Genomic DNA, 16,470 nt, shown 5'->3' on the forward strand with positions numbered 1-16,470 from the left:
ACATCTCATTAGCTCCTTGCCTTTAATTATGGTCCCAGCACTGTTTTAGATCAGTGTTTTTCAACCAAGGTTACGTTGAATCCTAGGGCTCCTCCAGAGGTTCATAGGGCTTGCTTGGGCAATGTGCAGTTTGTGCCTCTCAGGTCAGTTTAAGTGGCACCAATTATGTTGTTGGTTATCTGCAGGGGTGACATTCATTCCACAGGCCAGCAATGTAAGCCTGCATACACACGTTCAATAATTGTCATTGGAAAGGTTTTTTCGCAATCCTTTCCAATGACAAAAGATCGAACAATGCATACACGAGCGCTGTACAGCGCTGTCCTGACTATGTTGACCCAAATACAGGTTATATGCAGCATTTTTCTGTGTAATCGGACAGTTTTCCTTTTCATCTGAAGGGGGTGCTGAAGTACCAGGCTGAATGACAATAAGCTATTTGGCCAGATGGAGGAGCTAAAGAGGCCTGGGGATATTCAAGTGTAACTGTCCCACCTGAAACCCATCCTGGAAATTAGGCTTGGGATATAAACTCCCAGCCTGCTTCTGGTGGCTGTCTTGTTGGTGAGATGGGAGGAGGTCCAAAGTGAACTGTGAGTAAAGATACAAACGTTGTTGGAAAAGCTGTATGGTTAGGGCCTTAGAGTCTTGCACAGCGCTAGGTTGGGCTGGATGGTTAGTAAAGAGAACTAACAGTTAGTTAGTAGCCAGGCTTTATTTTGCTGTTTGTTTTATTTTGCCTGTTTTTGTGTGAAAACAATATTAGTGAATAAAACACTTGATGCACTTTTAACCTGCTGGCCCTTTCCTGTTTGAAACACCCAGATGGGCGATCTCACACACTGTAACATTTTACTAGAACATTTGCTTTTGGAGTCACAAAAACATTTTACAAAAATTCATTTGGAAGTCACTCCAGCATTGGGTTGAAACAAATACACAAGGAGCCAACGGCTGCTTCACATGAGGTTTTGGCTCTTGTGTAAGTAGTACTGTTTATCTGGCATCAGTGCAGCATATCATTTTAGCTGTTCATATTCTTCCTGAACTGCAAGTGTTTTCAATTATAGATAAACACAGCACTGAACTGTACCTCCAACCAGTAATTGTAAACTTCAATTACAATAAAAAAATAACAGAAAGAGAAATGTGCCTTTTTATCCTTATCTTCTCTGGAATACAATAGCGAGTTTGCAGGAAGTTTTGGAAAACCCTTGCAGAGCCCCAGGGAAGAGTATGTCATCGGTTTACTTCTCGTCATGCATTCCAGGTATTTTAATTAAGAATACTCTGCTGTGACGTGGGAATGCAGCATGTCATATTGTTTTCAACTTGTAGTTGTGTCTTTACACCAAGACCCATCAGGATGTCCCAAGACAATAGATATTTCACTGGCAAAATATTTAGACCTTCATGGACTAATGGTTTCCATATGCGAAAATATCTCTGCAGTCTTGAACCAGCGTCAGATGGTTATTGCATTGCTCAATGATACACAGTTGACATGTAGGATTGCAGCTGGAACCTCATGTAAGTGTATTTACAATTACTTGTTATGCATTCTTACGTCCAGCTGGAATGGGGGAGGTTGCAAAACGTCTAAACCAAAATACAATTTGTCCCAAATGTGGATGACAGGCAAGGTGGTCAGCAACTTTCAAAGTTTATCCTAAAGTGGCTAGATGCAACACCCACTTGTGACATATATAGGGAAAAAAGATGCTCTCTGGGGTAAACCTACAGAGTGAAGAAAATTTTTGGAAGCACCTTGAAATTTTTTCTATTTATCGCCAAACTTTTGTGCAAGAATTACATGCTGATGCAGTTTGTTGGAAACGCACACAAATGTGGTAAGTTTCATATGGTGGGCAAATGCCGCCTCCATCAATTTCAGAAGACATTTCCCCATTTATGGCTTGGGCTTTTTTTTTTTTTAAAGGCATGTTAATTTTTGCACAAGGTCCAGGTGATGTCCCTTCTGTAATAAAATACCTCACGAGTCTGATCACAATTTTATTTTATCAGAATACACTTTTCTTGTCACAGGTGTCTTCTTACGGGTTTCAATCTTCGAACATCTTGACTGACTGAGTTCATTTAGTCCCTGGGGCTCAGGGGTTCATTCAACATATACCAGAATCATACACTGAGCTTTTTTGCTTTAAAGAAGGCAGCAATCAGGCAGGTAAGTGTGGCCTGTTGCCTTTCTCTTCTACAATAATGAACCTGCCTGCTTGCAAATTCTTTTCAGAACTTTAGAACTATGGTTCTCCTTTAAAATACTGGCCCGATAACAATAGGTAGTTATCAATTACTAGCAGCACGTTTCTTATCCTTGAGGTTAGGGGACATACCTTTTGTTTGCTTCCACACTGAAGTAGAGGTCACTTCTGGATTTAGGTGACAGGTCTAAGAAGCATGACCATGCGACACCCAAAGTAGTTAAAACCGTGGTTGACTGACTACATTTCCCAGCACAGCTTTAAAACAAATGGTGGTGAGCAATTGTGAGACCTTAAAATTTGTTAAGAGGAAAATTGAAAATCATGAGAGGTCCTAATATTGTATGATTAGCTGCAACGGCTGCATCCAAGCACAGGTACCCACTGGGTTTTTGAATCTGAAAAGGTAATTTCCAAAAGTTAAAATACACTAAATAACATGATTGCTTTGAAAATTCCCCATGAGCTTTAAAATTTTTAACACATCAAATTGTGTCAGCATTTTCCCCCACTGACTTTTACTGGAGGTGATACTTAGCATTCAGGGAGATGGAGGTGTTGAAGGTCAAAAACAAGCAGCGGACAATGTTCAAGTCAGCACTCACATTGATCAAGCCTCAAGGCGTCAATCTGGATTAGCTGTATAAATATAACCCTCTCCAAATGAAGCTGAAAAATTGATTTCCGGGTAATGTTCTACATAATGATGAGTAGATTTTAAGTAATCACAGGACCAGTCCTGAAGCAAAACACCTACCCCGGGACAGTACAGTTCTGGCATTTGGCCCTAATCAGGACAAGGATTAAAGTTCTATTATTATTATACAGTATTTATATAGCACCAACATATTATGCAGTGCTTTACAATGTCCATAGTTGTCCCTCAAAGGGACTTACAACCTAAGGTCCCTACCTAGTCATATGTGATTAATACAGTGTAGGGAAGCCAATTAACCTAACTGCATGTTTTTGGAATGTGGGAGGAAACAGTACCCGGAGGAAAACAACACAAACACGGAGGGAACCTGCAAACTTGATGCAGATAGTTCTATGGCCAAGATTCGAACCCAGGACCTAGCACTGCAAAGGCCAGAGTGCTAACCACTTAGCCACGGTGCTACTAGTGATTGAAGCCACACAGAAGTGGCTACAACACAAGAGACTTTTGACTGAATGAATGTATAACAAATCCAAATATCTTTAGGTATAATAAGCTCATTAAACACACACATGTATATGTTGCTTTTGTTTTACAGCCCTGGAAATGGAGAATACTGTTCTTAGTCCAAAGACGTTTTAATCACAAAGTGAACAGTCAAGTAAACAATGTATAACACACAATTATTCATTTTACATGTGGTTAGAGTGCAGTTTGACAGTGTGCAAAGAATGGAACAGGAAGGAAATTCAACTGTCCACAGTCTACCTGTATTTTACCCAAGAAATTAAAGTTATACAGTGCAAGAAAACAAAAATAAATCAAAAACTTATTGCTGTATGTGGTCCTACAAAAAAACAGAGGATTGCTTTAATCATTTTGTCTTTTAAAGTTAAAATAATTTCAAAATGCCTTTCTTTCCATAAAAGATAACAACCAGAAATCTGTATATTAACATTTCAATAACTGCACCAATCTTGTAAATATCACACAGTGCTGTTTTAATTGAGCAGCCATTTTTCGTCAAAGTAGCATAAACTAGGCCACTCACTGTAGATGGCGGTCCAATGTGACAATATCATCCAGGTTGGATAAAACCAACCTTGCCTGTGCTGTTTCTTACACCCAAAAGCCATCTTCCGAATGTCCTAAGATCTAAAAGAGATGGCCTGACGGCTGCTGACCGCCTGTCTGTAAAGGTATAGCTTTGCTAACTTAAAGGAGCTAGGATCACTTATTTTACAGACAGGCAGTCAGCTGCACCCTGATAAAATCTCCCTACAAGCTCAGAACTGATGAAAATATAAACTAAACGCCTTTTTTTTTATGTGTGTTAATAGCTTAAATTAATAAAATTTGTATATTATTTACTAACAATTACACATTGTAAAGCCTGTGTGTAAATAATATACAAAATCTAGCACATCAGGGTTTCTGCTGTGTGAATCACCGAATTGCAGCACCCAGCTGTCCTTTCTACATGCAATATTTTCATCCTCTCCAAGAAGAACTCGACATGGAAATGCATCTACCACTGTGGATTAGTGTTGTGTATCCAATCTGAATGAACTCCGTTAGTTGCTCCCCTAAAGTTTCAGTAAGCCTTAGGAGCAATGGAAGCTAAACTCTGGTTATAAAGGCATGAAGCCGCTCCGAGATTATATCTATTCCACTTCAGCATGTTTTGTCTTAAGAGTTTCTGAAATAAAGTTACAGTAGGCTGTCACTATGCAAATCACGGCTACATTACAAACGATTATGCACTTAGGTTGCCCCGAGGTAATGAAATAGACTGCAATGCTGTTTTTCCAATATTAGGAGCAGTAGCATGGTAATTGTTATGTTTTTAAAGCTTAATTATTACCAAATATTTTTTTTTTAAGTTTTAGGTATAGTGGGGAACTGTCATGCATTCCAGTTAAATTTAATTAGGAATACTCCGCTGTGACATGGGAATGCAGCATGTCATATTGTTTTCAACTTGTAGTTGTGTCTTTACACCAAGAGCCATCAGGATGTCCCAAGACAATAGATATTTCACAGGCAAAATATTTAGACCTTCATGGACTAAAGGTTTCCATATGTGAAATTATCTCTACAGTCTTGAACCAGCGTCAAATGATTATTGCACTGCTCAACAATACACGATTGACATGTATGATTGCAGCGGGAACCTCATGTAAGTGTATTTACAATCACTTGTTATGCATTCTTATTTCCAGCTAGAATGGGGGAGGTTGCAAAACGGCTAAACCAAAAACAAAATTTGTCCCAAATGTGGATGACAGGTAAGGTGGTTAGCAACTTTAAAAGAATATCCTAAAGTGGCTAGATGCAACATCCACTTGTGACATGAAAATTTTTTGTGTAAAAAATGCTCTCTGGGGTAAACCTACAGAGTTAAGCAGATTTTTGGAAGCACCTTGAAGTTTTTATTAACGAATGCCTATTATAATGAATGCCATTTTTTTTATTACTCTCTTAAGACTCCAAAGGAGAGATTTTACCCCATATAATATGCCTGTGACACCAGGATAACATCAGGACAGTAGACGAAGGTGCAAGGTCACCAGGACCAGAAGGTGCAACCAGTCATATTTTTTGCTGCTGTCTCTGTCCATAACATACAGGTTGCCTATGATTTACTTACTTTTAGACTGTCATTGGAAAAAGAAGGTGATAAGTGATGTTCCCAAAAGGCGCAAAGACAGTAATAAAATTGAGGTCCCCCATCCTACCTAAAAAAAAGTTTTATAAAACAAGTGGTAGTTAGGCTTTAAAATGAATCATTGCACAAGCCTTACAATACTGAACAGGTTAAAAAAAATAAAAAAAGTTATTACAGCCATCAAAAACATTGTACAGCAGATAATACAAATTACCTCTACATACATTAAAACATCTAACTGGGCACCAGGTTAAGTTATAGTAGCTTTTGTGATTTAGTGATGAGTCCCAAACTCTAGTTATGAGTTAGGTGTGTTTCACTTTAGTTCAGGTTAGATATTGCCTGGTGATAGTATAACTGGCTCCCCAATGTGGTGACCTTAGGAAGTTGAGGAGCTTATGGTGGGAAGAATTATGGGAAAGGAATCTCTCGCTGTGCAATATTATCAGCTGCCATGTGTCTTGTGCCTAAATGTCGCAGCCAAGAAGCTCCATACGCAGTGTGATCCGTTCATGCCAAGATTGAGGAAGAATGCGGACATAACGGGCTGAAAATGGAGGACTGAAGAGGTTCTTCTTGTGGGAGTGGTTGTCACTGTTTCCAAGAAAAAGCTGTAAGAACAAAGAGATTGAATTAGTTAAAGCTGAAGTTTAGTTTGCTTGTATTTTGCTTTCCCTGGTTTTATCCTTTCTTTTCTCACTAACGTGGTAATTCATTTATTAATACCTGTATACGTAACACACTTTTAGACACTAGGTGAATAAATCACTAGGCCTTTGTGCTTCTCTATGCACTAGTTAGGTCACAGCTAGAAAGAGAAGCCAGCAAGGTCAAAAAATGAAAGGGGGAGCATGGTGGACGTCCTTCAGTCAGTAAATGAGGTAAGCTCTGACTTTCTGCAGCTTCTAATGCATTTCTTAGGAAGCTTACAGTGAAATCAAACTAAGCAAATTCAGTATAGCAGAAGATCCCAAGCAGAACTTGCAGCTTTGATCCTTGCAAATCTGTGCAAATTAACATGAGGGACAGCTGACCAAACTTTTTTTTCAAGCACACAAAGACGAAAGGGAACAAATCAAGATGAAATATCCTGCAGAGTGCAGGACCCATTTGTTACACTTAACTAAACACAGTGTAAAAAGATTTGATTCGTTTCAGCCAACTGCAATCTTACTGATGGCCCTTAAAGTAGAGCTACGGCCTCCCTATAAAATATAATTACTGCAACATCTGCACTTACAATTTTCTTTTAGTCCTCTGAAAAGTCCTACATATACCTGTTTATCCCGTTAGTCAAGTTTACTTAGTGAGCGTGGAAAACAATGGTGCAGGAAGAGTGAATTCAGAGCACAACTGACCCTATTATGTAGAATTTACCTGCTTGCATTACATTGAGAAGAATTGGTGTTGTAGGTAGCAATGCTATCAGTATTATCTTTGCTGATTCACAAGCCTGTAGCCTAGCCCCAGACACCCAGACCTGCTGACCAGTTTTTTGATTTCGAGCCCTGCTTCTGTTGCTGAATCCCTCCCATTTTGAGCGGCAGTGTTTGAGAGGTGGAAAGTGCAAGACATAAATGAAGGAGGATTTCCCTTACTTAAGTAAAATATGAAAAGTCTTGTATAGTTACTTTATTATGCTTGTGCATCATTTATTAACTATACTTGAGGATTGTTTAGACCAGGGGTGCCCAACAGGTGGATCACAATCTACCGGTAGATCGCAAAGGCAACGCGAGTAGATTGCGGAGCCCTGCCTTTCAAAATAAACTCTACTGCGCACAGGAGTTTATTAAGTCCAAATACCATTCCACCATGACTGATGATTATTTGGAAGTCTGTTTGAGGCTGTGTACCAGCAACTACTGTCCGGACAATGCAACTTTGGCTGATTCCATTCAGTTTAACACGTCATCGGAGTGAGGTAATGGCCAAAAACGTACAGAATTGTATTGTGCCATACATGTTCACGCTGTTATGCAAGGCAAACAATATATATTTTCAATATAAAGTATACTCGGTATATATATATATAACAATGTTTAGCATTTTTATTGTTCATTTTGCTTTAAGTTATAATTTATTACAGTTATTATTATTAAACAGGATTTATATAGCACCAACATTTTACACAGTCCTGTACAATAATTGTATCATATTGCAGGGTTACTTGTAATTAACAGAATCAAAATAAAAACTATGAAAACTGCACATGACTATGTAGTCTATATGCGTGTAAACTGAGATATAAAATAGTTTATTGGCTCTGGACAGCCCTATGTGCAACAGATGCAGTTATTCAGACTTGACAGAGAGGCGAGGACTAGGCAGGTGTTGCCAATTCACATCATCAACTCAGTTGATGCAAATGCGACCCTTAAAACTAAAGAATCAGGACTTTTATGTTTGCTAATCCATTTACACAGTTATCTCTCGGCAGTGGACCATGCAGTACATTGGGAGAGTATGATTTTTCTCTGCAGTACTCGAATGCAGGCAGGCCACTAACTTTATGAAAAAGCATAGCTACTGTTAGTAATTCTGTAAGCTAAACTTTTTATCTTCCTATTTATACAGCATAAAACTGTTAATGTATTTTCAAGTGTACAGCATGTAAAACCAAAACCTATTTTCTGTATGTTTGGCATCATCCCTTACAGCATGCCTTTCACCTCACCTGTAGAAAAAGTAATCACTATCATTACTTTGAGGGCTTGCCCTTCTTGCTTGTTTGCACTGCCTACAATCAATATTGTGCACCCAAATCACTGCACGCATCCAGTCTGCTCTAAAGTTTCTGCAGATTTGATGTATCTCTGCGCATGAGCAGCTGCTGCTGAGAGGAGTAACAACATCAACCCAGTGGAGTAAGCAGCAGATTTTAGCATTTTTCCCATGCCCCCCCAAAAAATGGGTGTGCATATACACTTCACTGTACTATTTAGGTTTCCTATGATTCTGAATATTTATCAGGTTTATGACGAAGCAGAACAAGGTACAAGAACATAAGGTGAGCAATGTGATTAGTGGTCATTTTATTTGAGGCTAAATTCTACTTCAAAACAAATGTAAACACCAAGATTCAGTTTATTACTTGTATTTATTTAGCGCTGGCATATCACACAGCGCTTTACAAAGTCCATAGTCATGCCACTACCTGCCTGTTGTTTTTTGTACAGGCTTTACGCTTTTACATGGGTTTGTTCAAAAGCTTCATGTAGCTTTTAAGGTCATTTGGCTGTCCAAACGTTTTCATAGACTTACTGTACAGGCATTTGCAAACACAAGCTATTTTTGCCTGAAAACGATCATGGAAGCCTAGCTGTGTAGAGAAGGTTTTCAGGAGAGTTTAACAGCCACATTTTCAGAAGCACATCTGAACATATCTTTAGTGCTATGGGTATAAATATTTTGAATAGTGATTTGTTGAAATGAGAAGTGCTTGTTTATTTACTTCTGTATGCATTGAGCTTTATGAATGTTTTTGCCTGACAGATAAACTGGTATTAACTAGCAAAATACCTTTTTACTTGCCTGTACAGGAAACGACCTAACCATGCATAATCGCACTAAACTACTGCAAAAAAGGGGGAAGAGATCACATCACAGAATACATTATTTTAGGACAAAGCCTGGGAGGATAATTATTTTGTTGAAAAAACAAAAAACATTATGCCAGAATGTGTTTTCACTTGCAGATTCGTCTCAGGTACTAGTTACATCCCACCTTTTCTACCTATACATGCACCCCATACTTATATGGCCCATCTGCTTTGTCCAGGACAGTTGTAAAGAGGTTATAATAAGGATGAGTTGAAAGTCATTATTACTTATGTTATGAGGTTATGAATGCCAGAATAGGTACGTTCTATTGCTGCTACAATAACATACATAAATGCTTCCACATACAACACTTGTGGAAGCAAACCAAGCATACACATACCTTTCTTAAGGAATTATAATACAAGTGTGCGTAGGTGTATAAATGATACAAGTTATGTGCATAGGTGGCTGCGAAGAACATCATGTGGTTATACATTGCTTTCTGTCATAGATAGAAATAGACATGAGGTACCTTATCTTTCTTTGTCCTGCTGTCTTGATATATAGTCCAGGTAGAGCCGTTGTCACTGTATGCCACTTTAAATGATTCAACATACTGGATATTTCCAAAGTCTTTTGCACCCTGTGTCACAATTCCTGAGATCTTCTTAGGAAATCCTAGGTCAACCTGTTGAAAGCAGACACATGTAAGGTTCTGTCTTTATATAATTATTTTCATTAAGTCCTGCAGGAAATATATAGACACTTACACACTAAACAATTACACACAGATTTGGTTAATGTTATGTATAGAAGTGCTTATCTTCATATTTTGTTTTTGGGAACTGTTGTAATAAATGGAAATCTGCAACCAGAATTGTAATTTAAAAATGTGTCTTGAGTGCCAAAATCAATACCTCCTTAAATATGTTGATGTTTTTGTTGCTTTAGTTTGCTTGCAAACATGGCAGTTTCTCAAAAAATTCTGTAAATATGATGGAACTGCAGTCATCACTGATCCATGCTTCTTAAAAGTAATGAGCAGATTGGAAATTCCTGACCAATTATAATTGTTCCACATGCCTTTCCTAATAAACCAGCTCTAGAGATGATTGCAATGAGGCAACCCCTACCATGTTCCAAGGCTAATAATTGATCACAAATATCCCGAGGAGATTACTAGCAAGGCATAATTAAATAGAAAAAAAAGACACAAATTTTGGATGATGTGTTTCAATGCTGGCCCCTGGGTACATTGTATGGTTATCAACCACGGTATAGCGTATTTCACTACTAGGATTATTCTTGAACTAAAAATATAGATTAAAGCAGATTTACAATTTACAAATTTGCACCCAGACTGGGCTTTATTGTAGAAAAAGACAGGTGAGGTCCATTCTGCAGTAAAACAACCTTACCTGCCTGATCGCAGGTAAATCAAAAATTTTTTATCTGTCAAGATTGCCGAGCTGTGCAGGTTCAATGTAGGAAGCCGGGATACTTGGCCCAATCCAGTTTCTCTTGTGGCTGCAGGGACTGAATCAATTCCCACATACCTGCACAGGATTTATGTCATCCCAGCACAGCCAATCATGATGTTTAAAAATCAAACAAGGTAAAGAAAGAGGAAGATGAGAAATCTTATTATGAAAAAGTTTTCTAATAAGCTGACAACTCACTAATCTTTAGGTTCTTTATAGCTCAAGTTTCAGCAGAGTATTGTGTCGGCAACATGACTAAAAGCGATAACTGCTCTTCATTTACCTCTCTGGGTTTGCATTTCATTTCTAGCTACAAACTTGATTTGCCTCAATGAACTTGGCTACTTATTGCTCCTCTTAAAGGTAACCTAAACTCAAAATTTTTACTTTACATAAAAGGGTAGACAACCTTTTTATTTAAAGTAAAAATCTTATTTATTTTTTAAAAAAAAGGTGCAGCACCTATCCCTTTTGTCTTAATCGACAAGGCGATTAAGACAGAATGGGAGCGCAGAGCCTCCCGGATACCTACGCCACAAAGGAGGCTCTTGGCTGCTCCTTCTGCACATGCCCTCATCTCAGGCATGCACAGAAAAGCCATTTCATTATTGGAAGAAAAAAAATTGCCGCAATATTTTTTCCCTATCTATGCCACCTTATCTCGTGTCTGCAAAGTGTGGGGTCAGGTGACGCAGAAGGAAAAAACCAGAAGAAAATAAAAGAAGATGTCAACGCGAGACCCAAACGAAGAAACCTCCTGACAGATAGATGGATCTGCGGAAATAAAGGTAAGTGTGTGTTTTTTTTTTTTGTGTTTAGTTTAGTTCCACTTTAGGTTTAAATCTGTAGGTACAAAATCACTGGCATTAGCGATTCAAACCAACAATAAATTACTATTACAAAATCGCTCGGGTGAGATAGCTAATGATTGAGGATTGAAATATATATTATTATTACACAGTATTTATATAGCGCCATCATATTACGCAGCACTGTACAAAGTCCATAGTCGTGTCACTAACTGTCCCTCAAAGGAGCTCACAATCTAATGTCCCTACTATATTATTATACTGTTTATAGAAAGAAAATTCAAAAAGTTTTGGAGGACCAAATACTTTTATTAGGTATCTACCGTAAGTGACTTCTGAGTTCCGTGAGGTAAAAATAAATAAATAGGGAACAATTCATCTGGGAAGCCTAACACAACAAGCCAAGGGCCATAAGGATAACATCTGTTTTCAGGCTGAACCAGTAATTTGAACATCACAGCGATGGCTTATTTACATTGTGCTGCTTTCAGCCACGGAAAGAATTAAAACATCATTAAAATAAAAAAACGGGGGTCAAAATCAAAGAGTCTCCAAAGACTGAGATATCATCAAAATTTATATTTCAGTGACTTAAAGCTGAATTTCTGTATCTTAAAATGTAAATATTTATTGTTACGGTTACATAGCTGGTTGGCTTCTATGCATGACATCTACTGTGATCTAATGAGCTCTCTTTATGTTCTTGAAATAAACTAACAAACCATCAGCGGCTGTGTCAGTCAGCTGTATCATTGTATGGGAACTGAATAGGAGACATTAAAATGCCGCAGAACGAGGCAACATTTCACATGCAGGGTGATGTAACTACTGTTCACTCTAAATGATGTCGCTGCCAGTCTAAGATATCTAGATAACTATGAGCTGTCAGCAAGATCTGCTCTTCTCCTATTGAATAAGACATTCAATAAACACAAAGATTACAAGCTATGCATTCTAGGTGTCACAGCCTGTTGAATCACCAGAGAAGAAAAACAGTACAGAACATGACAGAATGATCCGATAGAAGGATGCAGCGTCTTCGTTACACTGTGACTTCTCCTGGCACGTATCACAGAATCTCATAGAATAATTAATGCCAGGATAATCTCAAAGAGCTATAAACAGGATTTGTTTATGGTACAAGAAATGCTTTTTAATTAATCATAAAATATACAAAAATTGCTAATAAATATTAAAAATTGCTCTCAATTTTACAAGTGTGAACATAATTTTTTTTCTAAACACATTCTAGTGTATGCAGTGTTCAACCCAGAATTTTTTTTAAGCTGGGTTGGAAGAAATTGTAGGCAGCCCCTGTATTGTGACCCAATTCTTCAGTAAGCATTAAAAAATTGCTGGGTGGTTACTGAAAAGTTGTGGTTAGTTGATAAGTGGTTCCATGATTTAAAAACGTTTGATCAGGCAGGCAATTATTGCAGAAACTGGAGGTGATGTCCCTTCAGCAATAATCCTTCTTACCTGCCTGATCATTCTGTGGAACTGTTAAAAAAGCTGAACTGTACATAAGCAGCTCAGCTTTGGTGGCCTTGATAACTGATACCTTGCCAGGACTGAAGGATCACCTGCGCAGGTGTTACATCATTCCAACCTGGCCAATCAAGATGGCCGAAGATTGTAAGGAGGAAATGAAAAAAGAAAATGGTAGCGCCCTGTGACAGAACGACAAAGGGAAGGATAGTGGGGTTTAGTTCTGCTTTATTGTAAAGCTAGCATGTCTCAGGGGTAAATACATAGATCTTTACTCTAATTTTTCAAAAAATATGCAATGGGGATGGCTTTACTGAAATGCCACCTGACCAGAGTCGAATGGATTTCCAATCCCATTGACCACGTTTTCACCCAACTGGGATAGTAAAATAGCTCAACTGGACTTTTAGCTATGTGGAGATTGTGTCTGTGTGTTAAGTTAGAGTCTGCAGTTATGCCCCCGTGCTCACAATCTAATGCAGTGGTCGCCAACCTTTTCGGACCCACGGACCACTAAATTTACCAGCTCCGGACCGTGCATGCGCGGGGAGCCAGGTGTCACTCAATGGGGAAGAAACTTTCATGATGCCAGAACCCGATCACTCTCCCATCACAGATTTGAGACCACTCCCCCATCCAGAGACACAACCCACCCACTTCCCTGAGCCTGCAATCTTTACAGGGGACATGGTCCGCGGCTCAGGCCAGTATGCCCTCCTAGCAGGGTCCTTCTCCTGACCCTGCTTGGGGGCGCACCGGCCAGAGCCACAGACCACCAAAATTTTCTCGCAGACCATGGGTTGGCGACCGCTGATCTAATGCAACGTTTCTAAACCAGAGTTCTTGCAGAGGTTGCTAGGGGTTCTTTGAACCTTGAGTACCTTGGAACCACTCAGGTTAGTTTGGGGAACACCAATGATCTTTTTTTGGTTGTTTATAAGGGTGCAATTCTTCCCAATGGCCAGCAATTCATGAAACATTGTTCCTACTGACCGCCATGCCAATAAACTATATAGTAAATATAAATGGGGTTCCTTAAACAAATGAGATATTTTGAGGATTCCCTCAAGTTAAAAAGTCAAGAAAGACGGATCTAATGTTCCTAGTCCTGGTCTCTGGCCAACTTACTAGTATGTTTTGGGGATGTGCAAGGAATCCTTCTGCAGGGGGAGGAAGGGATGGTGTAAATAAAAATGTTTTACCAAGAATTAAACCCTACAATATCAGAAGGAGCCCCACTCCAGTGGTAGTTTTTTTCCCTATTCCTGGAATTTAGTTGAAGTGAACACACAGAAATACTCCATGCTATTTTGCAGGCTGTCTACTAACTGAAAAATGTAGGATCCCACAGATGTGAGTTGTGTAGGAGAACTGGGCCTCGTCTTTGAAAAAAAGAGCACAGATTACCATGCATGATTTATTTGTGTGAAAATGCTTAGGAGTAACCATGATAGAACACAGCTGAAGGCTTAATTGCTACAACTACAATAGCAGTCACGTTCCTCTCCCTCGTCTATAAAATCTCTGGCTTATGCTCAAACTTCTGAAAGGCAAATAACATTCGCTCCTGTAAACGTTGCTCCAATCAATGATTTTGTCATGTTTGAACAACCTCCAGACCTAGTATGTGCATTTATAACTCATTTACCAGTAGTGTAATCATTTTTGGATTAATAATAGGAAAAAGAAATACAGGCAGTGCATTCTTAGCAATCTGTATATTTGGAGTGTGTAGAATATATGTGCATGAGAATATCCACTGATTAACAAAAACAGGCTTTTTACAGAGAAAAAAAAGAACATATTGACACTTCTGTGATCCTGTTTTATGTTGAGATTTATGAGCCTTTATTTTCATTTTTTAAAGCATTTTAGGTGCATTTTACAGGTATTACCATTTACCACTCTAAAAATTGCATTTTGGTGGAAATGGCACCAAAAACACAGCAAGCCTATTTTTAATGTCCCACATCAAAAGGCAAGCGTGCAAAGTCCACCCAAAACAAATTATTTTAGTTTGTAATTGCAATAAAGTATTTTACTGTAATCTGTTGTTGATTTTTATTTCCTTTTTATTCATACTTGTAAGTTTTTTTTGTGATGCCAAATAAAAAATATGCAAAATTATTAAACACAATTATTTTATTTGGGAATAACTTTGCAATGCCCTGTACTCGAAATGCAATTTTGAAGTCACGTGAAATGTAAATTACAGAAAAAATACACTTTTTATCTAAAGACAAAGGACTTAAAATTGTAGGCGGGTGGTAGCCCCTGTATTGTGACCCAACTCTTCAGTAACCACCCGAAAACAGCCGAGTGGTTACTGAAAAGTGCTGGGCAGTGTGCCCTGATAAAAGGGGCTGGGGAGAACACTGCAGTGAGTGAGTATTGTAAGCCTAGGACAAGAAGAGCATTAGAGGCAGAATCAATCAGCAAAAAGGAAAAAAAAGACTGATGAGCTGCAAGTAGTTGAAAGTATAGTTTTCCTAATGACTGTGTTTAAAAGAACTCTTTCCACGTCTAAATTTCATTTTATCACCTCCATACCCCATTCAAGTCAATTGGTGCATAATGTGTTATTACCAAAACATGAAAATCCATATTGCAATTGAGAAATGTGCATGACATACCTGCAACCATTGTGACTGGGTATTCTCCAGGGCAGTCCAGGCATTTGTTTTCCCCATCTTATCCAGGCGGGCATAGTGTGGGTACCAGGTTAATGCATCAAATCCCCAAGTCTTGTACACACTGGATGCTGTTATTTGCTTATCGGGGATCAGGAAGTTTCTCATTCCAAGTGGTTCGGAGCAACCTACCATGTTGAAATACACTGTAACACAACGGTTTACAAAAGGATGGGAAGAGGGGAGTGCTCAGCATTACAAGCTCAACGCAGGCGTGAAATAGAGCAAAAGCAGTAAAACATGACTGTTAAAAACAAAGTTTCTTTGAACAACAATTTTATTTAATAATATTAATAATAATAATAAAAAAGGGCTGACATATTATGCAGAACTTTACCTCGTTATGTCATATTGTAGATGTGTGGGGCATTCAAAAATTCCACTGAAAACAGATTTTTATGTTTGAATATTTTATATATGAAGATAAAGAACACAACATTAAGAAAGCCAGGTTCTGGGCTTAAGCTGTATGTGAAGGCTGACTGAATGTTTACAGCCCAACTAAAACCCCCCAAAAAATATTGATTATTGTGAATTATAAGTACCGGTATTCCCCTTGCATTTGAGCTTGAAGAATTCAAAAACCTCATTGTGTATTTGTACTTCGCTGTAGCTATTCACCTATCCACTCAGCCAGCACCGATCATGCCTTTCGTTTCCTAAGTGCAATAATTGCTTACTACTTATTACCGGTGGCTATGGCCTTGTGTATTATTATTATTATTATTATTAATAATAAACAGGATATTTATAGCACCAACATATTACGCAGTGCTGTACATTAAATAGGGATTGCAAATGACAGACTAATACAGACAGTGATACAGGAGGAGAGAACCCTGCCCCGAAGAGCTTACAATCTAGTAGGTGGGGGAATTTCACACACAATAGGATGGGAGCTATGTAGTGGT

General features: G+C 38.5%; 1 protein-coding gene and 1 long non-coding RNA gene across 2 annotated transcripts in view; one reads left to right on the top strand and one right to left on the bottom strand.

Moving 5' to 3' along the window:
* Window positions 1-1,760: 1,760 nt before the first annotated feature.
* Window positions 1,761-4,070, top strand: LOC140324654 (uncharacterized). Its single transcript, XR_011919561.1, has 2 exons — window positions 1,761-2,185; window positions 3,479-4,070. It is a non-coding gene; the product is annotated as an uncharacterized lncRNA (long non-coding RNA).
* MFGE8 (milk fat globule EGF and factor V/VIII domain containing) overlaps window positions 3,500-16,470 on the bottom strand; it is a 35,105-nt gene continuing 22,134 nt past the window's right edge. Inside the window, exons 7-9 of the mRNA XM_072402714.1 lie at window positions 15,503-15,705; window positions 9,624-9,779; window positions 3,500-6,159 (exon numbers count right to left, since the gene is read on the bottom strand). Of these exons, the coding sequence (XP_072258815.1) occupies window positions 6,016-6,159; window positions 9,624-9,779; window positions 15,503-15,705 (503 nt within the window). The 3' untranslated portion in view covers window positions 3,500-6,015. The remainder of the gene's footprint in view (window positions 6,160-9,623; window positions 9,780-15,502; window positions 15,706-16,470) is intronic.

The sequence above is a fragment of the Pyxicephalus adspersus genome, chromosome 2 (assembly GCF_032062135.1).
Source record: "Pyxicephalus adspersus chromosome 2, UCB_Pads_2.0, whole genome shotgun sequence".
Lineage (NCBI taxonomy): Eukaryota > Metazoa > Chordata > Amphibia > Anura > Pyxicephalidae > Pyxicephalus > Pyxicephalus adspersus.